At 41.2% G+C, this 27,389-nt stretch overlaps 1 protein-coding gene across 3 annotated transcripts; it reads left to right on the forward strand.

Annotated features, from left to right (window-relative positions):
* The first annotated feature begins 113 nt into the window (after nt 1-113).
* LOC109910181 (NXPE family member 3-like) lies at nt 114-27,307 on the forward strand. Of its 3 annotated transcripts, XM_031798632.1 has the most exons (7): nt 430-477; nt 14,179-14,327; nt 15,181-15,257; nt 24,160-24,932; nt 25,590-25,657; nt 26,123-26,329; nt 26,576-27,307. In XM_031798632.1, the coding sequence occupies exons 3-7, from the start codon at nt 15,192-15,194 to the stop codon at nt 27,106-27,108; spliced, it is 1,647 nt and encodes a 548-aa protein (XP_031654492.1). In that variant the 5' UTR covers nt 430-477; nt 14,179-14,327; nt 15,181-15,191; the 3' UTR covers nt 27,109-27,307. The 3 variants fall into 3 exon arrangements, with proteins under 3 accessions (XP_031654491.1, XP_031654493.1, XP_031654492.1); XM_031798631.1 differs by lacking the exon at nt 14,179-14,327 and having other exon boundaries at nt 114-477; XM_031798633.1 differs by lacking the exons at nt 14,179-14,327; nt 15,181-15,257 and having other exon boundaries at nt 138-477.
* The last annotated feature ends 82 nt before the right edge of the window (nt 27,308-27,389 follow it).

Raw genomic sequence — 27,389 nt, forward strand, 5'->3', positions numbered from 1 at the left:
TGTTTGAAAGGACCACCTGCAATGTCAGCCTGTTGTTGTGGAATGGAGTGTTGGCCTGCCTGGTGACATCACCAGGCAATTAGAAAGAGAGCTCCAAACCTCTCTGCCAATAACAGCTAGTTTTCCCCACTCAGACCACTCCCAGACAGTCCTAGCAAACTTTTATCTTGAGAAATTGCTCTTTGCTAAGAAGCTATTTTATATTTTTTAATCGACGATTTTAATTGAAAAGAATCACAGTAAGGTACTTAACAATTACATTTTTCCAATAAATTATTAGATCATGAGATTAAAACAGCTCATTGGACCTTTTTTTAAAAATTCAGCTACAGTCATAGGGTGGATAGCTGTAGGTTGGTACACTCTTTTGGGTGGGGAGAGATGGTCGAAAGCTATTATAGGAGATAATCATAAATGACTGACCATTCAGCACCGTCTACGAGTGCGTCAAGAGAGTATTTTTGTGGAGTAGCGCTTGTAAGTACACTATATTTTCAAAATAATACCTGGTGAATAAATGAGACTTTAGAGAGTGGAGAATATTATTTCATATCCGTTTTGTAGGTTAGGCTACGAGACTTCATGAAAAATGGTAACATTTAACGTATGATCTGGAGCGTTTTCCTAAGATTAGTTTGATTATTTACACTCTGCTTATCCATTGAAGAAGGTATTGTAACGGTTTCGGCTTATTAATCAAGTATCAAAATAAGCATTAGCCTAATTTTACATGGTATAATAGAAATCAGTTTATATTTTTGATACCTACAATTTTCATTATTTGTTGGTCTTGTTAACCTAAAGTGAATGTAGCCTACATTAGACATATTTCCATTGACACGAGTTTATTCGACAAAAGCAATGTCACAAAAATCATTACAAGGTCTAATAGAAGCGGCAGATACAGGAGAAACCTAAAGATCGGAAAGATTTTTATTCGTTCCACAGGGTGACTTTCTGTTTTGTAGAACTTTCTTTATTGCGACAAATTAAAACGGAAACGGTGTTTTTCGAAAAGAATGGTCATTGCCGAATCATTTTGAAGGTAGCTACGTTGGGCACTTTATGCCACGGTGTAACTAACGTTTCACTTCACATTTATTTTTAAATGCCTACTGCTTGCAAAATAAACATTCAACTATACAAATAATGTGTATTTGCAGGACAAGGATTGTTCAGACTGTCAAGAATGCCTGAATTGCTTCGCCTTACTTTTGTGGTTGTCTGGCAAGTTTAACCATCCAATTGTTTCCGATCTACAGGAGTGCACGTTTCACCATGGCACGGGCCGTGGCGATACGTTGGCACATTATAATTATGAGAATATGGCAAACATTACTGAAATCTTGCATTATATCTGTTCGGGCTTTTACGGGCTACCGTAGACATGAAACTGCGCAATTGGCCTAAATGGGTAATGGAAACACTTCAATTGCCTCATTATTATTAAAACATTACACTATTTTTTTGCAAATATAAGGGCTCTGGAAGTGTTACAATTGTAATCAATCAAGAGCGTTGAAATCATACCTTAATGTCTCATCTGTAATGATATCAGAGCTGTATATAGCACATCAGTCAATCAGCCACTGAAATAGCCGCCTAGCTAACATTTCAATTATTTTCAATCACCATATTTGTCACTTTCGTCCTAAATAGGCCTGTATGTTCACCTGCAATTTAATTGATGAATGAATTGTCTGTCTTTTTATTGCACCGATAAAAGACAGCTACTGCGACACAAGATGTTTAAATGGAAATGCACCGTAGCTGGCTGGCAATTGTCGAATATTTTTCTATATGCGACTTTTCTAAATGTCGTCAAAACAAAATCACTGGACAAGTTCATTGAAACTTAGCAAACGACTTTCCTTTTCCGAGTATAGACTACTCAGTCCTTTACTTTATTTTTTTTACCAGATTGTCAAGATGTGTTCCCCTCATCTTGTTTCCCCATACAGGAAATATCATGTGTTAAGTAATTTATTACATAATTGCAAAATAACAATTATGGTGGCTTAGTCTTCGCTAAAGCAGTGCCATTATCAGACCTATATGAATATTAGGTTAATGTATGTAATGCATCATTGTTTTCATTAATTTGTTATTATTATTTACTTCAGTAGGCCTATATGGATTGTCAATCATGGTTGTTCAGCCCATATACAAAAGAGCATAAGAGCCTATAATGACAATTTTGAAGCTATTTCGTACATTTTGTATTTTGGTGATCAATAAGGCAAAATATCACTTTAAAAATCCTTTAAATAAGAACAAACTCGCAGATGGCTTATTAACACCTTTTGATTATTTGCTGACTATTTATGATGCTCTAGTTTGATTTAACGACAGCGTTTGACTGTCAGAAGTAGGAAGCTTTGGCTGTAACACATGTCAAAGCGTCATGTATTCAAACAAACCCAGCATAAAGTGCTTGAACATCATCTTTCATTATGACATGGTCGTTGCCGACTAGAAAGCAAGTTTGAATGAGTCTTTTTGAAGTGCAAATGCGTTACAGTTATGCTGGAGTGGCAAGGACATATCCAAACATGCACCAGCTGCAGCACAGCCTGCCCAATAGGCTACATTTACAGAGACTTCATTACTTGCTTCAGGTAGAAGTGTCTGAGTATTTATTCCTGTCAACAGGTTTGGAGTAACTGGTTTAACCTGTTATGGCTGCAACCCTTTGTTCTCAATTTCCTCCTGAAGACATACCCAAATCTAACTGACTGTAGCTCAGTCCCAGAGGCAAGGATATGCATATTCTTTGTATCATTTGAATGGAAACATTCTGAAGTTTGTGGAAATGTTAATTGAATGTAGGAGAATATAACACAGATCTGGTGGAAGAAAAGAGAAAGAGAGCATATGTTTTCTGTTTTTTATTGTTGTAGTATCATCTTTCACATGTACTAGAATAGGATGCTGGAGATCATTTTGATGGATGACACAAGAGGGCAACTGTAGGTGTGCAAAGTTTGAGACTGATAACTTCAGGAATGGGTAAGTGTAACGGCGTTCTTCGTTTGTTGAAAGAGTCGGACCGAAATGCAGCGTAGTGGTTACTCATGATTTTAATGAAGAAAACAACGATACATGAAATAACTGATAAATACAAAACAACAAACGGAACGTGAAACTTAATTACAGCCTATCTGGTGAAACTACACAGAGACAGGAACAATCACCCACGAAATACAAAGTGAAACTCAGGCTACCTAAATACGGTTCCCCATCAGAGACAACAAGAATCACCTGACTCTGATCGAGAACCGCCTCAGGCAGCCAAGCCTACACTCGACACACCCCTAATCAACCACAATCCCAATGCCTACCAAAAAAAAAACTATACGACAACACAATAACCCATGCCACACCCTGGCCTGAACAAATAATTAAAGAAAACACAAAATACTAAGACCAAGGCGTGACAGTAAGCTACATGACATTTAGCATGAAGTCACCCAAGTTGCCCAAATGTACCCAAGTGGCCGAATTGGTGAAATGACCTATAACTATATACAGCAGTGCAAATAACTACATACAACATATCAAAAGCAAAAGCAAAAGCAATTCTCACACACACACACACCCCTTGGAAGTCCTCGTCATAATATTTTGCTGCCTGTGCCATGTCCCATAGCAGTCTCTTTCTGATGTAAAGCAGAGGTAAACTGAACAAGTGGTGCATTTCATGCGACACAGAACACAATGACGCCTCCATGCTGTGCCCTTTTGGCTCTGAGGCACAGTCATGCCTGCAGTAATGAACTGTGGCATATGAACACCACTGGGGGCACAGGTAGAGCGGGCAGCTTGGCACCGGGGCCTCCCAGTCGGAGTCGCTATCACTGTGAAAAAACATTTAAAAAATATTTGTATTGTATGAGCCTTTTAGCATCACATAAAATAAACAGATATGTATAGAGCAGAGGGAACAGTCACTAAGGTGTTCCATTCAACTCTGGCCATTGGTGTGTGTGTGTGTGTGTGTGTGTGTGTAATATATATATATATATATATATATATATATATATATATATATATATATATATATTACATCACACAAAAACAAACTACACATTTCATTGCAATAGAAAGAAGAGTGGGAGGCCCCGTTGCACAATTGATCAAGAGGACAAGGACATTAGTGTCTAGTTTGAGAACCAGATGCCTCACAAGTCCTCAACTGGCAGCTTCATTAAGTAGTACCCACAAAACACCAGTCTCAACATCAACAGTGAAGAGGCGACTCCGGGATGCTGGCCTTCTAGGCAGAGTTGCAAAGAAAAAGCCATATCTCAGACTGGCCAATAAAAATAAAATATTAAGATGGGCAAAAGAATACAGACACTGGACAGAGGAACTCTGCCTAGAAGGCCAGCATCCCGGAGTCGCCTCTTCACTGTTGACGTTGAGATTGGTGTTTTGTGGGTACTATTTAATGATGCTGCCAGTTGAGGACTTGTGAAGCATTTGTTTCTCAAACTTGACACACTAATGTACTTGTCCTCTTGCTCAGTTGTGCACCGGGGCTTCCCACATCTTTCTATTCTGGTTAGAGCCAGTTTAGAAAGAAGATTGGAATGCCCCGGTGGACAACAGGAACAGGCTTCCATAGATTAGACATCCATGTTCCCATGAACAAAGGTTTGGTGCAAACCGTACCTGTAAACTAGCTTTGGTTATAGCAATAGGAGTGGCAAGGAGGAACCTTTTGATGAGTAGGCTTAACAGAAAACAGCTCCAGGGTGTCATCATTTTCACAGTACATTGATAAGATTCTCTTTCTTGGTCATTTCAGTTTGACCGTTTCCCCCCCCCCCCACTCACTTTAGTGCAATTTTCACGAGTGTGGTACATTTTCACAACTCTAAGCACAAAAGTCTAAACAGATCATCAAAATGGCACGTTTCAAAACTCTTAAGCACATTTTCAATTGACTGAGTACAACAAACAAATTCACTTGTTCACTGCACCAAATCACTCTTTCAATTTGCATACATCTGCTTTTTACAATGCAATATTCACATTACATTTGATACGGTTTTCTTGTTATTTGTTAACAGTATATTTCACATAATAAAACTGATAAATATTGAACCAAAATGGAATAGTGCCAATATACATACATAATGAACACTGCAAACAATTGTGTCGAGCCAGCTACAGTTTTATTTTTGTATTGTTTTTGTGAAGTACCATGTCAACATTTAGTCACCAATACATAGGATAATTATAGGTTCGTTATTTGGTAATAAAAAAAAAGAAAGTTATAGTACAAAAAAACAAGATACAAATGTCAATTGTGCACACAGTCTAGAATCAAACCAGGGTGTGTAGTGACAACTCAGGAGCCCTATAGAGTGATTATTTCAACTTTGTCCTATTGAAGCACACTGGCTGATGGAAAATAATGATGTAGTATTTACAGCCACATCCATATAGGATTTGGTTTTACCTTCCAACATATATTGATGTCAAATTGCTACATTTATGATGGAGAAAAAAACATCTAGAAATGAACAGTGTTTAGCAGTTATCAAACTATATGTTAAAGCTGCAATATGTAACTTTTTGGGTGACCTGACAAAATTCACATTGACAGATCTATAACTCACATTTCTTTCTCAATGAATGCAAGTCTAAGAAGCGGTAGATCTGCTCTACGTACGCTAGTTTTGTTTTTGCATCCTTTATTTTCAGTTTTCTACACCAGCTGAAAATACAATCTATTTGGTTATGGAAAATATATATTTCACAGCGGTTTAGATGATTCTCTAGACTATAATTGCTTGTTTTATCACTAACTGAAATTAGGCAAACTATTACAATTTTAGCAACTAGGAAATGGCAGAGTGATTTTGCATAGTGCACCTTTGACTATGTACGACATCATTTTGCTTCACTAGTTACCTGTTCTGAGCAGTTTGTTTAAGTGATAGTTGATTGTAGTGACAAATGACAAGAAAATAATTTCAAAAGTAAACTGAATATTGCATCATGAAAGGCAGATACTTATATTGAATATGTATCCAAATTGAAAGAGTGATTTGGTTCAGTGAACAAGTACTTTGTTCATTTGTTGTCAGTGAATTGAAAACGTGCTTAGAGTTAAGGAAGAGGCATTTTGATGATCTGTTTAGATTTTACTGCTTATGTATAGGATGTCACCCTGCTTGCTTAGCGAGTATCGCTTCCTCCTTATGTGGCTCACACCGAGGCTCATTTCAGGCTGAGGAGCAAGTTTCACACATCCCCATGTTCTACACTTAAGCCTTGTTCACACTGCGGGCCTTAATGCTCAAATCAGTTTGGTTTTTCAAATCCGTTTTGGAATACTGACTGTCTAAACAGCAAGTTACGTGACCAAGTCAGACTTGTGTGTGTTCAGATAGTCATTTGCTAACATGGCTACGCTATTTGTCATAGTAACGACTGGTGTGTGCTCGGTAGTGTAGGATGATTGGTGGTGCTTGTACTTCCTATCACTCAGAAGTTATATAGCAAGCTAAGGTGACGACAATGCCGGCCATGGACGTTTCTCAGTTGCTTTGAATGTTCAAAATCATAGTGTAAGAATTATTTAAAATACTTAGGGCTGCAATCCCGTCAACGGGATCAATATGACAACAGCCAGTGAAAGTGCAGGGCGCCAAATTCAAAATAACAAATCTCATAATTAAAATTCCTCAAACATACATGGATCTTATACCGTTTTAAAGGTAATCTTGTTGTTAATCCCACCAGTGTCAGATTTCAAATATGCTTTACAGCGAAAGCACCACAAACGATTGTTACGTCACCACCAACTCACAGAAAAATTCAGCCATTTTTACAGCCAGAGTCACAAAAAGCACAAATAGAGAGAAAATGAATCATTAACCTTTGATCTTCATCAGATGACACTCATAGGACTTAATGTTACACAATACATGTATGTTTTGTTAAAGTTCATATTTATATAAAAAAATCTCATTGGTATACATTGGCGCGTTAAGTTCACTAGTTCAAAAAATATCTGGTGATATTGCAGAGAGCCACATCATTTTACAGAAATACTCATAAATGTCGATAAATACAATTGTTGGACATGGAAATATAGATATACCTCTCCTTAATGCAACCGCTGGGTCAGATTTCAAAAAAACTTTACGGAAAAAGCAAACCATGCAATAATCTGAGACGGCGCTCAGAAAAAAATTAAATGATCCGCCATGTTGGAGTCAACAGAAATCAGAAATAACATTATAAATATTCCCTTACCTTTTGATCTTCATCAGAATGCACTTCCAGGAATCCTAATTCCACAAATGTTTGATAACGTCCATTATTTATGTCCAAGTTGCTACTTTTGTTAGCTCGTTTAGTACACAAATCCAAATGCTCGTGCAGGTCCAGCCGAAAGTCGGACGAAAACATCAAGTGTTATTACAGGTCGAAGAAACTTGTCAAACTAAGTATAGAATCAATCTTTAGGATGTTGATATCATAAATCTTCAATAATGTTCTAACCGGAGAATTCCATTGTCTGTAGAGAAGCAATGGAACACAGGTCACTATCATGTGAAATGCGCATGACCAGGACCTGGCTCTCTGCCAGACGAGTGACTCAAACAGCTCCCATCCGGCTCCACATTACAGTAGAAGCCTCATTCAAGTTTCTAAATACGGTTGACATCTAGTGGAAGACTTAGGAAGTGCAACATAATCAATATCCCATTGTGTATTCAATATGGGCTGGGTTGAAAATCGACCAACTTCATATTTCCCACTTCCTGTTTGGATTTCTTCTCAGGTTTTTGCCTGCCATATGAGTTTTTTTTTATACTCACAGACATCGTTCAAACAGTTTTAGAAACTTCAGAGTGGTTTCTAATCCATACTAATAATATGCATATATTAGCAACTGGGACTGAGGAGCAGGCCTGTTTTACTCTGGGCACCTTTCATCCAAGCTACTCAATACGGGTACTTATGCCCTAGCTCATAGCATTCAGTAGACCCCCCCCCCCCCCCCCCCCCCCTACCCACTGGCTTTCCTCAGAAATTTCTGGGTGCTGGGTTCCTGGGTGCCATTGAACGTCACACACACACGCTTCTCTCCCGCACCAGTCCTGCCTATAGCTATTAATGGTATATGTATCTTGTTGCACAATTGGTATGGATTTAACCCAACAGTGCGTCCTATTCCTATATTAGATTCCTCACCATGGGGGCACCAATATGTCGTGACGTTGTATTAGTTAATGCTCATCGAATGATTACAAATTTCTAATTACGTGATTAACTGAATCAAGCAATTATTTACTCATTAACCTGGGGCACCATGGGAAAACTAGTTTTTATTGAGTTTCTATTTCCCAAATTAACTAAAGAATATCAGAATATCGATTTTACAACAGCCGCTAATTAACCAGTTGCCTCTGACAGTCTCGTTCTGAACGTCGTATAGCCCGTGAATCTGCATGGACCCGGGTCCCACTAATGAATTCGTACCACACCAATCTTAACTGAATATTTATAGCTATGCTATTCTAACCCTAGCCTTGCCTCAAACTGCCACTCTTATGGGTCAGAATACAATGTAATTAAGTGGTGATCTCCGTTGTGGCTGACGGAAACCATTGTTCCAAAGTCCCTTTATTTCATGTTTAATGTTCTGAGGCTGCTTCTTCATAGTGACAGGACAAAGGAATTTGTCTGTGGCCTGAGATTTACCAGGGGCCATAAACCCCCCCCCCCACGTCTTCAGACCCCTAGATCTCTCCTCTGTTGGGGTTGAGAGATAATCTGTAGGGTTGTGGTCTCCTGTAACCTGACCTGATCAAGACCGTCATGACAACAGTTTATTGTGTGTATCAAGAATGGTCCACCACCACCCAAAGGATATCCAGAATACTGTGGGAAGCATTGGAGTCAACATGGACTAGCATCCATGTGGAACGCTTTCGACACCTTGTAGAGTTATTGCCCCAACAAATCGAAGCGGTTCTGAAGGCAAAAGGGAATGCAACTCCATATTAGGAAGGTGTTCCTAATGGTTTGTACACTTAGTGTACAGTATGTTTATAATTCTTACCGGTTCAGTGTACCCATTATTTTCTGGGCCGCCATCTCATCATCAACTGTTTTCTCCCAGAGGATGTCGATGTTGTTGCCAGAATGTTGAATGGGTTTGGTTAAAAGACATTTGAAGTCAGACGTTTATATACATCTTGGCCAAATACATTTAAAATCAGTTTTTCCACAATTCCTGACATTTAACCCTAGTAAAGATTCCCTGTCATAGGTCAGTTAATGATCATTAAGAATATGAAATGTCAGAATAATTGTAGTGATTTATTTCAACTTATTTATTTCATCACATTCCCAGTGGGTCAGAAGTTTACATACCACATACTAATTGTGTAGCAATGCCTTTCAATTGTTTAACTTGTTATGGCTGCAATCCCCCTATCGGGATAAGTGTCATCAACAACCGCTAAATAGCGTAGCGCTACGTTCAATAAATATTACTAATATTTATATTCATGAAATCACATGTGCAATATAGGAAAACACAGCTTAGCCTTTTGTTAATCCACCTGTCATGTCAGATTTAGCTTTACAGAGAAAGCAATCCAAGCGTTTAAGTTTATCGATCGCACGACATCAGGAAGCTTGGTCACGAAAATCAGAAAAGCAATCAAATGAATCGTTTACCTTTGATCTTCGGATGTTTTCACTCACGAGACTTCCAGTAACACAACAAATGTTCCTTTTATGTTCCTTTTATCCCTTTAAATCCAGCAAAGGGAGGCGTTGGAACATGGAGTTTTCAAAATAGAAGCCATTTCCTGTTTTGATTTTCCTCGGTTTCGCCTGTTATATCCGCTCTGTTCTACTCAGACAATATTTGGACAGTTTTGGAAACTTTTAGAATGTTTTCTATCCAATACCAATAATAATATGCATATATTAGCAACTGAGACTGAGGAGCTGGCCGTTTACAATGGGTACCTTTTAATCCAAGCTACTCAATACTGCCCCTGCAGCCATAAAAAGTTAACTTGGGTCAAACGTTTCGGGTACCCTTCCACAAGCTTCCCACAATAAGTTGGGTGAATTTTGGCCCATTCCTCCTGACAGAGCTGGTGTAACTGAGTCAGATTTGTAAGCCTCCTTGCTCGCACACGCTTTTTCAGTTCTGCCCACACATTTTCTATAGAATTGAGGTCAGGGCTTTGTGATGGCCACTCCAATACCTTGACTTTGTTGTCCGCTAGCGGGACGCCTATCCTTAAGAAGTTTTAATTCTGTGTTCCCGGTCCAAAATGACCGCCCCCATTACAGCAGATTATAAAACCATAATACATATTATATTACCTAATATTGTGTTAATATTTTTGTGAACATTGCACATTTTGAACTTCTATTTGCTATTTATGGCCTGCAGGCCTCATTGACCTGAGCCCATACATTATCTTTTTTTTAAAACTCAAACGAGTTGTAAGGATTATTTTGACTAACAAATACTCAGATGAAACATATTGTGGTATTTATCACAGACTACTTTCTGTCAAAGTTTAACAAGGACATTTGTTTTGAATCCATTTCACATGTTTAAATAGTGGCACAAAATAACATGTTTTCCCGGTCAAAACTGACAGGTATGATTTTATTAGTAAAGAAAGGACATGGGCCCAAAACTACACGAGAACTTTACCATTTTACAAAATGAATGTCTGAACACATTAAAGAACAACAGTAACAATAACAGTATTACTAACAATAACAACTAACAATCTGTAAATCAATGGTGGTTACATTTGAAGTATTCTCATGCACATGTTGAACAATACGTGGTGGTTGCATGTGCCTTGCAAATATATGCACTGCATTTATGGCATCTCTTGGTGCACACAGATTGCACCTCTTCCTTTTGCTTCTTCTGTCTCTTGCGGCCATAGATCTTGCTTCTGGCCCTTGTATATCTCTCACCAATCCAGCAGAGGATGGTGTTCGAGGAAGGTGTTGGCACCTTTGAATGAGGGCTGCCACCATGGTTTTCCCCAACTCTTCTAGGAATAGTCTCCCCTTGAAGAATTTCCCCTGCTTCAAGCCTGGATTCACCTCAATCCACACCACAAACACGTTGTAGACTGATACATCTAGGATATTGAAGAACACCTCCATTGTCCAACGTACCGGCATCCTCTTACAAGAGTATGTGCCAGTAACCTGCAAAAGTGCAACAATCAGTAAATAAAAAATGAGTATGTACAAGTGATACTTCATGTCTTGCATAATAATGTGAAATTGCATCAAAGCGTTTTAATTTATCACATCTAAAACATATTTACATATTCAAATGAATAGAATTGACATGTTGTTCACAACTTCAATGAGCATTTCACCAAACATGTCTTGTTTTTATGGTGCAGAAAAAGCTATCTGGTAGTAGAAAGAAAGTACATGAGAGAAAAAAAAGTTACAGACCTTATCAAGGTTAATCCAGGACGGCGTTGGACTTGTCCTCTCTGGTACTCACAGCGGCATCCCTGTGCATAGTTGTAATCAGGAGCACATTCTTATTTTCTTTGGCCAGTAGGACACGAGTGTATCTGTGAAGGCAAATGTACAGGAAAAACGATCCCTGTCATTGGCAGTGAGTAAGGCAGGAAGCAACGCAGGCTTGTTCCTTCTGACCGTCCCGAACTTGGTAATTTATTTTCGGAGCAGCTCCTGACCAAGAGCATATGAGGTGAAGAAAGTGTCACGTGATGTTGTTCCCCTGGAGACGTGCAGTCATTTCCAGGACCACCCGCTTCCCCTGGTTCCTTTCAGGAATATCGTCAGCAGATTTCCCAGTGTAAACCTGCATGCTCCAGACATAACTTGTCCTGGCATCACATGCTGCCCATATCTTTATTCCATATTTAGACGGTTTACTCATGTCCTGTTTGAATGGGCAGCGTCCCCTAAAAGTGACCAGATGCTTTTCCACTGATGTCTGGACTTGGGTTATAGATGAGTAGCAGGCTCTCCACCCACTTGTGCCAAACCTCTTTGATCACTGCCAGCTTGTCTTGTTGACGGCGGCCTCGTCTTGTATCACGATTGTCGAAGAGAATCACCTGTGACAACACGTGAAATGTCTGGAGTGACATAGTGGCACGAATAATTGCCTGACCAGACTTTGCATCCCATCCCACCAGCCAAAATCAAGAGACCAAAGTATGCTTGTCTGTCCGGTCCACCACATTATTTATTAAATACCTAAACAATCACACAGAATTACATATACACAGGATGGGTCATACATTGATTACTAATTAGGTCATGCAAAACAACGTCTCTAGCGGACGGAACAGATATGACGGCTGGTTACACAAGAAATAGGGTTGGGTGAAATGAAAGCGCGGGAAGGCTGAGGAACAAAGGGTTTGGGGCTCTATCAGACCGTGGGAAGCCATGCTATCGTAAATAACCGTCCATTTGGAAAAGGATAATGCAAGAAATGTTTACTGTGAGCTGCACTTCAGTAGGTTGGTCGTAGATGGAAGGCCGGGTTGCCCAGCAGGGATCTCTTGTCCTCTGAATGTCTGGTGGTAGAGTGGATACATTGTAGTACCGTCGCCGTGTGGTAGAACAGAAACTTTGTCCGTCCTTTCTAAGCCCATGTTTACAGCTGCTGCTGCTAACTCAACGGCTAGGAAGTATCACTTCTTTAGTGAATAAGAGTTAAAAATTCATACCAAGTTGCCATATTATATGCTCATGCTATATTCTGGCTAGTATAGTTAAAAATCATCTCTTCAACGTGTCAATCGTCACCTCCACGTTGAAATTCGCCCCTTTTAACTTCTGGACAGCAGCCTTCACGTCGTCTGGAACATGATGCTAATTTCGTTAGGTTGTTGTCTCAGTTCTGTAGTTGATATCAGCCCTTTTAAAATCTGGACAGCTGTCTTCACGTCATCGAACACAAATGTTACATTTTCGTAAAGGGCTTATGTAGTAGGGAGAGAAGGGCGTGTTTCATAGCTCACAACTGTCTGATCACATGGGCGGGGCCACTGAGTTGAGGCTAGTTCACTTATGAAAACCAATTCTCTCATTTAGAAGCTAAAATTACATTTAATCTGTTCACATAGTTTCATATTTAAACATTTAAATTGCACAATTCCATGTTAATCTGGTAACTAATGTGTAGACTTTCCAAAAGTTTGTCGTCCTATTATCAGTAAAAATGTCTCAGATGACAACTGATCTGATATCATATTGTTTAATACCAACGCATATTTTAAACTGGTTGGATTACCAAAATATGGTTCTGTTCACAACCCTTTTGATGTTACCCGACTCTCTCTATGTTAACAAAGAGAGTTTCCAAGAGTCACTCTGTAGAGTAGAGAGAGAGGAAAGGGGGAAAGGTATTTATGGAGGGTCATGAACTTCACAAACAGGCCAACATGACAGGAGTACAAGGGCAAATTGAGTTATTGCACATGTGCACTTCAGAGAGAAGGCGTTCCCTGACGGAAATATGCAAGTACATGCTGAAACATGCCAATAGGATCTCGCTAACTCTTGCTTGGCTCTGTCCACACCCTTGCTTGTTCTGCACACTACGCTTATTTTTCTCCCATTGGAAACAACGCTGATGAGATATATTGAGATATCTTACCAGTATCTTTGCTAACGTTCGTGTCACTTGCTAGCTAGCAAATTTCAGCTTCCACAGTCATGTCAAACATTGCACCTGGAATGACACATGAGCTGCATTTTTGTTTATTTGAGCTTTGTTCTATTGGTATTTACTTGGATATGTCCGTAATGATGTTGATGAGGTCTGACAGCCAGACAGCAAGGCTTATATTAACCCCCTCTGTTACAAAAAAATAGTAGCCTTCAATATAGTTGTTTTTGATCAAATAAAAATTTGTCACTTTTTGTGTACTTTTACCTGTTTTTCGTGATATCCAATTGGTAGTTTCAGTCTTGTCCCATCGTTGCAACTCCCCATACAGTCTCGGGAGAGGCAAAGGTGGAGAGCCATGCGTTCTCCGAAACACGACCCTGCCAAGCCGCACTGCTTCTTGACAAACTGCTCGCTTAACCCGGAAGCCAGGACACCAATGTGTCGAAGGAAACACCGTACACCTGGCGACTGAATTTTTCTTGCAGGTGCCCGGCCCGCCACAAGGAGTCGCTAGGATAAGGAAATCCGGCCAGACAAACCTTCCCCTAACCTGGACGAAACTGGGCATATTGTACACCACCTCATGTGTCTCCCGGTCACGGCAGGCTGTGACACAGCCTAGGATCGAACCCGGGTCAGTAGTGACACCTCAAGCATTGTGATGCAGTGACTTAGTACCGCTGCACCACTCGGGAGGCCCACTTTGACACTTTCACTGTAGTAATTACAGTTTCAGTTATTATAACATTAGCTCAAATCTAGGTTTTGCCGTTAGATATCGAGAAAATGAACAACAATAACATCATTCAGTTACCATGACCTTTATGAAGTTTGAAACCTTTCTGCTTTAAGTGATTTTTGGATTACATAAATGCATCAAGATTTACAAAAACTTACGTTAGCTGATGATCTCCAAAGCCTGTGTTTACCTCAGACCTTATTTGTGGCATTTATCTAAACAATTTCCCTATAGGCTTTGGCTAATGAGCCATGGTGGAGTTAGGGCCTACAATTACCATTGAGCCTCCATTGTGCCCATCTGCGTCTCCTCCAGTGCGAGCACGAGCTGCAGTGTATATAGCTTCATGCAGGCTAGCAACAACCGTTGAATTAGCAGCTCTCTATTTTCATCATGAACAAGAGTGGTAGGCTTTACCAAACAGAAATGAAAGTGTGACCAGACAAGCAGCAAGTTGACAAAACAATGCATGCAGTCAGCTAGATGGCTAACTTTAGCGTCCACCATCCTCATGTGTTTCTCTCTAGCAGTGAACTTCTCTCCAGAGTCCGAGTAGAAAGCAAAGCATATTGTTGATTTGCCCCATCAATCCTGCTGAGAACTTGATAAATTCAGCTTCCCCTCTGAGAATAAACCAGACCTACATTATACATCCATTCTATTAATTTACACATTTTCATTCAGATTGGTATAATTGTGACTTATTACTGTGCTCAAGTTCACTTTGATCTCTTTAATTTACCAACAGATATATGGAGGATGGGAAGACTGCTTCAGCTACTGATATTGGCATTGATTCTATTGATCTGCATTTATGTTTTATTTGTAAGTTCTGAAATGGAACCCATGCCAAATGTATAGACAGAGCTTCAGATGTTAAGACTGGCATGCCATCCACAGGATCATTTTAAACATTTATTTTGTTTTAACCATTTTGAAGCTATACATTGTTTACGACAGCATTATTGATACAAGAATATACAGTGCATTCGGAAAATATTCAGATCCTTTTCCACATTTTGTAACGTTACAGCCTTATTCTAAAATTGATTAAATAAAAATCCTCATGAATCTACACACAATTCCTCATAATATTTTAGAAAATTAATAAAATAAAACACATAAATACCTTATTTATATACGTATTCAGACCCTTTGCTATGAGACTCGAAATTGAACTCAGGACAAATCAAATCAAATTTATTTATATAGCCCTTCGTACATCAGCTGATATCTCAAAGTGCTGTACAGAAACCCAGCCTAAAACCCCAAACAGCAAGCAATGCAGGTGTAGAAGCACGGTGGCTAGGAAAAACTCCCTAGAAAGGCCAAAACCTAGGAAGAAACCTAGAGAGGAACCAGGCTATGTGGGGTGACCAGTCCTCTTCTGGCTGTGCCGGGTGGAGATTATAACAGAACATGGCCAAGATGTTCAAATGTTCATAAATTACCAGCATGGTATAATAATAATAATAATAATAATAATAATAATGCAGAACAGTTGAAACTGGAGCAGCAGCACAGTCAGGTGGAAGTTGAAACTGGAGCAGCAGCATGGCCAGGTGGACTGGGGACAGCAAGGAGTCATCATGTCAGGTAGTCCTGGGGCATGGTCCTAGGGCTCAGGTCCTCAGAGAGAGAAAGAAAGGAGAGAATTAGAGAACGCACACTTAGATTCACACAGGACACCGAATAGGACAGGAGAAGTACTCCAGATATAACAAACTGACCCCAGCCCCCCGACACATAAACTACTGCAGCATAAATACTGGAGGCTGAGACAGGAGGGGTCAGGAGACACTGTGGCCCCATCCGAGGACACCCCCGGACAGGGCCAAACAGGAAGGATATAACCCCACCCACTTTGCCAAAGCACAGCCCCCACACCACTAGAGGGATATCTTCAACCACCAACTTACCATCTGAGACAAGGCTGAGTATTGCCCACAAAGATCTCCGCCACGGCACAACCCAAGGGGGGGCGCCAACCCAGACAGGATGAACACAACAGTGAATCAACCCACTCAGGTGACGCACCCCCTCCAGGGACGGCATGAGAGAGCCCCAGCAAGCCAGTGACTCAGCCCCTATAATAGGGTTAGAGGCAGAGAATCCCAGTGGAAAGAGGGGAACCGGCCAGGCAGAGACAGCAAGGGCGGTTCGTTGCTCCAGAGCCTTTCCGTTCACCTTCCCACTCCTGGGCCAGACTACACTCAATCATATGACCCACTGAAGAGATGAGTCTTCAGTAAAGACTTAAAGGTTGAGACTGAGTTTGCGTCTCTGACATGGGTAGGCAGACCGTTCCATAAAAATGGAGCTCTATAGGAGAAAGCCCTGCCTCCAGCTGTTTGCTTAGAAATTCTAGGGACAATTAGGAGGCCTGCGTCTTGTGACCGTAGCGTACGTGTAGGTATGTACGGCAGGACCAAATCAGAGAGATAGGTAGGAGCAAGCCCATGTAATGCTTTGTAGGTTAGCAGTAAAACCTTGAAATCAGCCCTTGCTTTGACAGGAAGCCAGTGTAGAGAGGCTAGCACTGGAGTAATATGATCAAATTTTTTGGTTCTAGTCAAGATTCTAGCAGCCGTGTTTAGCACTAACTGAAGTTTATTTAGTGCTTTATCCGGGTAGCCGGAAAATAGAGCATTGCAGTAGTCTAACCTAGAAGTGACAAAAGCATGGACTAATTTTTCTGCATCATTTTTGGACAGAAAGTTTCTGATTTTTGCAATGTTACGTAGATGGAAAATGCTGTCCTCGAAATGGTCTTGATATGTTCTTCAAAAGAGAGATCAGGGTCCAGAGTAACGCCGAGTTCCTTCACAGTTTTATTTGAGACGACTGTACAACCATTAAGATTAATTGTCAGATTCAACAGAAGATCTCTTTGTTTCTTGGGACCTAGAACAAGCATCGCTGTTTTGTCCGAGTTTAATAGTAGAAAGTTTGCAGCCATCCACTTCCTTATGTCTGAAACACATGCTTCTAGCGAGGGCAATTTTGGGGCTTCACCATGTTTCATTGAAATGTACAGCGGTGTCATCCGCATAGCAGTGAAAGTTTACATTATGTTTTCGAATAACATCCCCAAGAGGTAAAATATATAGTGAAAACAATAGTGGTCCTAAAACGGAACCTTGAGGAACACCGAAATTTACAGTTGATTTGTCAGAGGACAAACCATTCAGAGACAAACTGATATCTTTCCGACAGATAAGATCTAAACCAGGCCAGAACATGTCCGTGTAGACCAATTTGGGTTTCCAATCTCTCCAAAAGAATGTGGTGATCGATGGTATCAAAAGCAGCACTAAGGTCTAGGAGCACGAGGACAGATGCAGAGCCTCGGTCCGATGCCATTAAAATGTCATTTACCACCTTCACAAGTGCCGTCTCAGTGCTATGATGGGGTCTAAAACCAGACTGAAGCATTTCGTATACATTGTTTGTCTTCAGGAAGGCAGTGAGTTGCTGCGCAACAGCCTTCTCTAAACTTTTTGAGAGGAATGGAAGATTCGATATAGGCCGATAGTTTTTTATATTTTCTGGGTCAAGGTTTGGCTTTTTCAAGAGAGGCTTTATTACTGCCACTTTTAGTGAGTTTGGTACACATCCAGGGGATAGAGAGACGTTTATTATGTTCAACATAGGAGGGCCAAGCACAGGAAGCAGCTCTTTCAGTAGTTTAGTTGGAATAGGGTCCAGTATGCAGCTTGAAGGTTTAGAGGCCATGATTATTTTCATCATTGTGTCAAGAGATATAGTACTAAAACACTTGAGCGTCTCTCTTGATCCTAGGTCCTGGCAGAGTTGTGCAGACTCAGGACAACTGAGGTTTGGAGGAATACGCAGGTTTAAAGAGGAGTCCGTAATTTCCTTTCTAATAATCATAATCTTTTCCTCAAAGAAGTTCATGAATTTATCACTGCTAAAGTGAAAGTCATCCTCTCTTGGGGAATGCTGCTTTTTAGTTAGCTTTGCGACAGTATCAAAAAGGAATTTCGGATTGTTCTTATTTTCCTCAATTAAGTTAGAAAAATAGGATGATCGAGCAGCAGTAAGGGCTCTACGGTACTGCACGGTACCGTCCTTCCAAGCTAGTCGGAAGACTTCCAGTTTGGTGTGGCGCCATTTCCGTTCCAATTTTCTGGAAGCTTGCTTCAGAGCTCGGGTATTTTCTGTGTATCAGGGAGCTAGTTTCTTATGAGAATTTGTTCTTAGTTTTTAGGGGTGCAACTGCATCTAGGGTATTGCGCAAGGTTAAATTGAGATCCTCAGTTAGGTGGTTAACTGATTTTTGTCCTCTGGCGTCCTTGGGTAGGCAGAGGGAGTCTGGAAGGGCATCAAGGAATCTTTGTGTTGTCTGTGAATTTATAGCACGACTTTTGATGTTCCTTGGTTGGGGTCTGAGCAGATTATTTGTTGCAAACGTAATAAAATAAAATAAATAATAAATAAAAATGGTGGTCCGATAGTCCAGGATTTTGAGGAAAAACATTAAGAGATTTATTCCATGGGACAAAACTAGGTCCAGCGTATGACTGTGACAGTGAGTGGGTCCAGAGACATGTTGGACAAAACCCACTGAGTCGATGATGGCTCCGAAAGCCTTTTGGACTGGGTCTGTGGACTTTTCCATGTGAATATTAAAGTCACCAAAGATTAGAATATTATCTGCTATGACTACAAGGTCCGATAGGAATTCAGGGAACTCGGTGAGAAACGCTGTATATGGCCCAGGAGGCCTGTAAACAGTAGCTATAAAAAGTGATTGAGTAGGCTGCATAGATTTCATGACTAGAAGCTCAAAAGACGAAAACATATTTTTGTCTTTTTTTTTGTAAATTGAAATTTGCTATCGTAAATGTTAGCAACACCTCCGCCTTTGCGGGATGCACGGGGGATATGGTCACTAGTGTAGCCAGGAGGTGAGGCCTCATTTAAAACAGTAAATTCATCAGGCTTAAGCCATGTTTCAGTCAGGCCAATCACATCAAGATTATGATCAGTGATTAGTTCATTGACTATAATTGCCTTTGAAGTAAGGGATCTAACATTAAGTAGCCCTATTTTGAGATGTGAGGTATCATGATCTCTTTCAATAATGACAGGAATGGAGGAGGTCTTTATCCTAGTGAGATTGCTAAGGCGAACACCGCCATGTTTAGTTTTGCCCAACCTAGGTCGAGGCACAGACACGGTCTCAATGGTGATAGCTGAGCTAACTACACTGACTGTGCTAGTGGCAGACTCCACTATGCTGGCAGGCTGGCTAACAGCCTGCTGCCTGGCCTGCACCCTATTTCATTGTGGAGCTAGAGGAGTTAGAGCCCTGTCTATGTTGGTAGATAAGATGAGAGCACCCCTCCAGCTAGGATGGAGTCCGTCACTCCTCAGCAGGTCAGGCTTGGTCCTGTTTGTGGGTGAGTCCCAGAAAGAGGGCCAATTATCTACAAATTCTAACTTTTGGGAGGGGCAGAAAACAGTTTTCAACCAGCGATTGAGTTGTGAGACTCTGCTGTAGAGCTCATCACTCCCCCTAACTGGGAGGGGGCCAGAGACAATTACTCGATGCCGACACATCTTTCTAGCTGATATGCACGCAGAAGCTATGTTGCGCTTGGTGATCTCTGACTGTTTCATCCTAACATCGTTGGTGCCGACGTGGATAACTATCTTTATACTCTCTACACTCGCCAGTTTTAGCTTTAGCCAGCACCATCTTCAGATTAGCCTTAACGTCGGTAGCCCTGCACCCGGGTAAACAGTGTGTGATCGCTGGATGATTCGCTTTAAGTCTAATACTACGGGTAATGGAGTCGCCAATGACTAGAGTTTTCAATTTGTCAGAGCTAATGGTGGGAAGCTTCGGCGTCTCAGACCCCGTAACGGGAAGAGTAGAGACCAGAGAAGAATCGGCCTCTGACTCCGACCCGCTGCTTAATGGGGAAAACCGGTTGAAAGTTTCTGTCGGCTGAATGAGCGACACCGGTTGAGCGTTCCTACAGCATTTCCTTCCAGAACCCGTGAGAAAGTTGTCCGGCTGCGGGGACTGTGCCAGGGGATTTACACTACTATCTGTACTTACTGGTGGCACAGACGCTGTTTCATCCTTTCCTACACTGAAATTACCCTTGCCTAACGATTGCGTCTGAAGCTGGGCTTGCAGCACAGCTATCCTCGCCGTAAGGCGAGTACAGCGGCTGCAATTAGAAGGCATCATGTTAATGTTACTACTTAGCTTCGGCTGTTGGAGGTCCTGACGAATCGTGTCCAGATAAAGCGTCCGGAGTGAAAGTTGAGGAAAAAATAAATAAATATATGAACGGTAATTAAAAAGTGAAAACCGTAAAGTTGTCAGGTAGCAAAACAGGTTGGCAACAAAACGCACAGCAACTCGAAAACAAGCCTGCATGTTGTGACCGGAAATGACGTCAAAACGACGTCAGTCCTCAGCAGGTGTATCCTGTTTCCGTCGATCACCCTTGATGTTTCTTCAACTTGATTGGAGTCCACCTGTGGTAAAATCTATTGATTGGACATGATTTCGAAAGGCACACACCTGTCTATATAAGGTCCCACAGTTGACAGTCTGTCAGAGCAAAAACCAAGCCATGTTGTCGAAGGAATTGTCCGTAGAGCTCCGAGACAGGATTGTATTGAGGCAAAGATCTGGGGAAGCCTACAAAAATATCTGCAGCATTGAAGGTCCCCAAGAACACAGTGGCCTTCATTCTTAAATGGAAGAAGTTTGGAACCATCAACACTCTTCCTAGAGCTGTCAGCCCGGCCAAACTGAGCAATCGGGGGAGAAGAGCCTTGGTCAGGGAGATGACCAAGAACCCGATGGTCACTCTGACAGAGCTCCAGTTCTGCTCCAGTTTTGCAGCACACCACCATTCGGGCCCTTATGATAAATTGGCCAGATGGAAGCCACTCCTCAATAAAAGGCATGACAGCCCGTTTGGAGTTGACTAAAAGGCACCTAAAGACTCTCAGACCAGGAGAAGAGTTTCTCTGGTCTGATGAAACCAAGATTGAACTCTTTGGCCTAAATGCCAAGCATCACGTCTGGAGGAAACTTGGCACCATCCCAAGGTGGCAGGTAGCCTAGTGGTTAGAGTGTTGGGCCAGTAACCGAAAGGTTTCTGGATTGAATCCCCGAGCTGACAAGGTAAAAATCTGTTCTGCCCTTGAAAAAGGCAGTTAACCCACTGTTCCCCGGTAGGCCGTCATTGCAAATAAGAAATTGTTCTTAACTGACTTGCATTGTTAAATAAAGGTTACCTTAAGGCATGGTGGTGGCAGCATCATGGTGTGGAGATGTTTTTCAGCAGCAGGGACTGGGAGACTAGTCAGGATCAAGGGAAAGATGAACGGAGGAAAGTAAAGATCCTTGATGAAAACCTGCTCTAGAGCGCTCAGGACCTCAGACTGGGGTGAAGGTTCACCTTACAACAGGACAATGACCCTAAGCACACAGCCAAGACAACGCAGGAGTGGCTTCGGGACAAGTCTGAATGTCCCTGAGTAGCCCAGCCAGAGCCTGGACTTGAACCCGATCGAACATCTCTGGAGAGACCTGAAAATAGCTGTGCAGCAATGCTCCCCATACAACCTGACAGAGCTTGAGAGGATCTGCAGAGAAGAATGGGAGAATCTCCTCAAATACAGGTGCCAAGCTTCTAGCATCATACCCAAGAAGACTCAAGGCTGTAATCCCTGCCAAAGGTGCTTCAACAAAAGTACTGAGTAAAGTGTCTGAATACTTAAGTAAATGTGATATTAGTTTTTAGTTTTAATATAGTGCCTTGCGAAAGTATTCGGCCCCCTTGAACTTTGCGACCTTTTGCCACATTTCAGGTTTCAAACATAAAGATATAAAAATGTATTTTTTTGTGAAGAATCAACAACAAGTGGGACACAATCATGAAGTGGAACGACATTTATTGGATATTTCAAACTTTTTTAACAAATCAAAAACTGAAAAATTGGGCGTGCAAAATTATTCAGCCCCTTTACTTTCAGTGCAGCAAACTCTCTCCAGAAGTTCAGTGAGGATCTCTGAATGATCCAATGTTGACCTAAATGCCTATAGATGATAAATACAATCCACCTGTGTGTAATCAAGTCTCCGTATAAATGCACCTGCACTGTGATAGTCTCAGAGGTCCGTTAAAAGCGCAGAGAGCATCATGAAGAACAAGGAACACACCAGGCAGGTCCGAGATACTGTTGTGAAGAAGTTTAAAGCTGGATTTGGATACAAAAAGATTTCCCAAGCTTTAAACATCCCAAGGAGCACTGTGCAAGCGATAATATTGAAATGGAAGGAGTATCAGACCACTGCAAATCTACCAAGACCTGGCCGTCCCTCTAAACTTTCAGCTCATACAAGGAGAAGACTGATCAGAGATGCAGCCAAGAGGCCCATGATCACTCTGGATGAACTGCAGAGATCTACAGCTGAGGTGGGAGACTCTGTCCATAGGACAACAATCAGTCGTATGTTGCACAAATCTGGCCTTTATGGAAGAGTGGCAAGAAGAAAGCCATTTCTTAAAGATATCCATAAAAAGTGTTTAAAGTTTGCCACAAGCCACCTGGGAGACACACCAAACATGTGGAAGAAGGTGATCTGGTCAGATAAATCCAAAATTGAACTTTTTGCAAAACGTTATGTTTGGTGTAAAAGCAACACAGCTCATCACCCTGAACACACCATCCCCACTGTCAAACATGGTGGTGGCAGCATCATGGTTTGGGCCTGCTTTTCTTCAGCAGGGACAGGGAAGATGGTTAAAATTGATGGAAAGATGGATGGAGCCAAATACAGGACCATTCTGGAAGAAAACCTGATGGAGTCTGCAAAAGACCTGAGACTGGGACGGAGATTTGTCTTCCAACAAGACAATGATCCAAAACATAAAGCAAAATCTACAATGGAATGGTTCAAAAATAAACATATCCATGTGTTAGAATGGCCAAGTCAAAGTCCAGACCTGAATCCAATCGAGAATCTGTGGAAAGAACTGAAAACTGCTGTTCACAAATGCTCTCCATCCAACCTCACTGAGCTCGAGCTGTTTTGCAAGGAGGAATGGGAAAAAATGTCAGTCTCTCGATGTGCAAAACTGATAGAGACATACCCCAAGCGACTTACAGCTGTAATCGCAGCAAAAGGTGGCGCTACAAAGTATTAACTTAAGGGGGCTGAATAATTTTGCACGCCCAATTTTTCCGTTTTTGATTTGTTAAAAAAGTTTGAAATATCCAATAAATGTCGTTCCGCTTCATGATTGTGTCCCACTTGTTGTTGAATCTTCACAAAAAAATACATTTTTATATCTTTATGTTTGAAACCTGAAATGTGGCAAAAGGTCGCAAAGTTCAAGGGGGCCGAATACTTTCGCAAGGCACTGTACATTTGCTAAAATTTCTAAACCTGTTTTTGCTTTGTCACTGAGGTATTGTCTGTGTAGATTGAGGGGGGAAAAAACAATTTAATCAATTTTAGAATAAGGCTGTAACTTGTCAATGTGGAAAAGGTCCAGACGTCTGAATACTTTCCGAATGCACTGTTAGTGGTTTTGATGGGGTAAGACAGCTATACCTAGCTCGAGGTATTAAGGTACACTATGTGCCTCTCGGCTTTAGTCAATATAATGATTAGGCCAATAGTTTGTTTGGTGATAATAAACAGATTCTTTCATTGTCACTTTAGGTATGTCAATTCAACCAGTGCCTGCTGAATGTGTCACCATCCAATCATTTCAAATACAACCACACTAGCTTCACAAGTTGTAGTGGAATCACCAACAGGACATTTACACCAACCAATGACTCCTTAATAAGTAAAGAGCAATGGGAATCTCTGCTCACAGAGCTACAATGGTCATTACCTCCTGTTGTCCCCTTATCCACAGATGAGGCCACAAACCCCACTAAGTGCTCATTCTCTGTTGTCAACCCCAATTCAATCCACACAGTTGGAGGGTTTATAGATGTGAGTTTGATAGCTAGAGATACTAAAAACAGGATCAAAACCTATGGAGGGGACTTTTTTCAGGCCAAGTTGTTTAACTCAGAACTTAAGGCCAGTACTTATGGAGCTGTAACAGACCACTTTAATGGCACCTACACTGCCCGTCTGGCCCTGCTTTGGCCCGGACCTGCCAAGGTGTCCATCCGCCTAGTGCACTCTAGCGAGGCCGTGCAGGTACTGTGTAGGCAGAGGGAACAGGACCCAGATAAGGTCTTCTTCCATGGCTACTTTGAGGAGGGTGGCAAGCAGGAAACGGTGATGTGCAATGCCCAGAGAAGTCCTGGGCTGGTGGGGAACGAGTCACAGTGTTGCTGTGAGTACAGAGAGCCAGTCACTGGGGAGACCTGGTTCTGTCGTCGGCCGTCTTCCCTGCATTGCCATGCTTTGACCTACCACAGCATGGGCGGTTACCAGGCAGTCCTCTCCAAGGTGGAGATGACCCTTCTAAAGAGGTAGATACAGTGCCTTCAGAAAGTATTTATACCCCTTGACATATTCCACATTGTTTTGTTACATCTTGAATTGAAAATGGATTAAATGGATTTGTTTTCTGACCCATCTACACACAATACCCCATAATGACTAAGTGCATTAGCCTATGTTAGCTCAAACGTTTCGAGTGGGACCAATCAATCCTGTAGAGGTTAATGATAATTTGTAATGTGTAATGTATTACAGTTTGATTTGCTTGGAAGGTTTCCCATTTGATGCTGAAAATGACTATGTAGAATTCTCTTTTAGTCATCTCAAGAATACAATGTTATGATGTCATTAAATTGTACGTCCCCATTTTGCTCAGCACTATACAGTCAGATAACCATGACATAAAATGGGAATGTGTAGGAAATACCTAAATACAACAATATTTTAATTTTGGGGGAAATTTCCCTTATTGGAATTAGGTCAGACCAGCCCACATTCAATCGTTAGTGATTGAAACCATTATAATATATATATTTCTGGTGTGAAACATTAAAGTTTCTTGCAGCAAAGATGAAACACATGGCACAGTAGCCAAGTAGTAAACAGTGCTAAGAACAAAATCTCAAAACACTTTTGGTTAAAATGTTTGAAATGATTGTAAACTAACAGTTCCTTCTTCTCTGCAGTTCCACGAACATTATTGTACCAGGTGACGATTCAGCTATCGATGTCCAGCAACAGGACACTGAAATCCGTAAGTTGTTCCAAACTACTTCTCCTTTGCTAAACTTATGAACCAACAGCCAAGTCTGACATAGGCCTAGCTAATTGACTGCAACTCACAAGACTTTTGCAGAGACATCCGTGTGTTTCTCACAGCTTTGACTTTCAGAAAAAAAATTATGAAGACATAACCACAATGGCTGCTTCAAGGTGATGCAAGTCCTTTGCCAGTACAATTTGTTTTGACGACATTACGCCAAAGTGAAAGCTTGTTCCACAATCATTTGAATTATTTATGTTTATAGATAATACTAAACATTTCAATTAATCACATGATTAGTTGTGGGATTATCACAATGAATGTCAAAATGAGAATATATAAAAACATTTCAAATTAATCACATGCTTTAGCCTAACACATATGATTAATTATTAACCCACTGTTATCTATTGTTCTAACATAGGCCTGAGTTTTTTTCTTTTTTTTTCTCTCTAGGATCACAAACAAAATGTCGTCCTGGTTTGCACACCTCAGTACCAGCTGGATTCTACCTCCAGGATCACTGGACATCCCTGGTGTGTGACTCAAAATCCTTTCCCTCAGCTAAACTGATATCTGGATGCCTGAAGGACAAACAGATCCTTATGATGGGTGACTCCACTCTCCGTCAGTGGTTCGACTACCTGGAGGAAACTGTGCCAAGTATGATATAGTTTGTAATCAGTTTATTATGTTAATATGTTTGTATTCAAGGCCATGAGTTCAAATGGGTTTACAAGCTTTGGCCAGGCAATTCTGCAACTGGTATTGTTGAATGCAAAGACACCCATGTAAGTCATGGTGTACGGCAAAAGTGTAAACTTTTATAACTTCTTTCTTTAATGCATATCCCAGCACATTGTTTGTCTGAATTAATATATTTGCATTAAACTTATGATCCTTCTGCAGCATTGAAACGCCTGAACCTTCACACATCAAGCAAATCGGGCCCCTTTGAGGCAGTCGACACCCAGTCCAACACCCGTATTATCTGGCGGGCCCATGGGATACCTATACGGACAAGCAAGACCCCCTGGGCTGACCTTCACTACATCGCCAGCGAGGTGGAGGGTATGGCAGGGGGTGCACACTCTGTAGTCGTCTTCACCATCTGGGCTCATTTCACCACGTACCCACTGGCTATGTACGCACACCGTCTGGTCGTCATCCGTAGGGCTGTGGTGTCGCTCCTAAGACGATCTCCCACTACCCTGGTAGTAATCAAGTCAGCCAACACGGGCTACAAGGATGTGTATGGCAGCGACTGGCTCTCCTGGCAGCTCGACATGGCACTCAGGGAAATATTCAGGGACTTGCCCGTGGTCCTCATCGACGTTTGGCAGATGACCTCCTGCCACTATTCTCCGGACAACATTCACCCGTCCTCTGTGGTGATCCAAAATGAAGTGGATCTCTTCCTGTCCTTTGTTTGTCCACAGTGAAAAATGTTGTCATGCTTGTAATAACATTGTGCCTTACTGTATACAAAATGCTCTCTCCATAAGGAATCTATAGCATATTGGAAAAGGGATTGTAATGTTAGGAAGATAATTCCTTTAAAAACTGTTTGCCTTATTCAAAATGAATGTAAAGCTTTTCTAACTGGCCTTATTTTAAAATAAAAACTACTATAACTATGAACACTCGTCAAAACTATGGCAAACCACAGAGCTCAAAGTTTTCTTTACAACCAAAATCCCCTCAACCTTTATCATTTCTGTTT

The sequence above is a fragment of the Oncorhynchus kisutch genome, linkage group LG19, assembly GCF_002021735.2.
Source record: "Oncorhynchus kisutch isolate 150728-3 linkage group LG19, Okis_V2, whole genome shotgun sequence".
Classification (NCBI taxonomy): domain Eukaryota; kingdom Metazoa; phylum Chordata; class Actinopteri; order Salmoniformes; family Salmonidae; genus Oncorhynchus; species Oncorhynchus kisutch.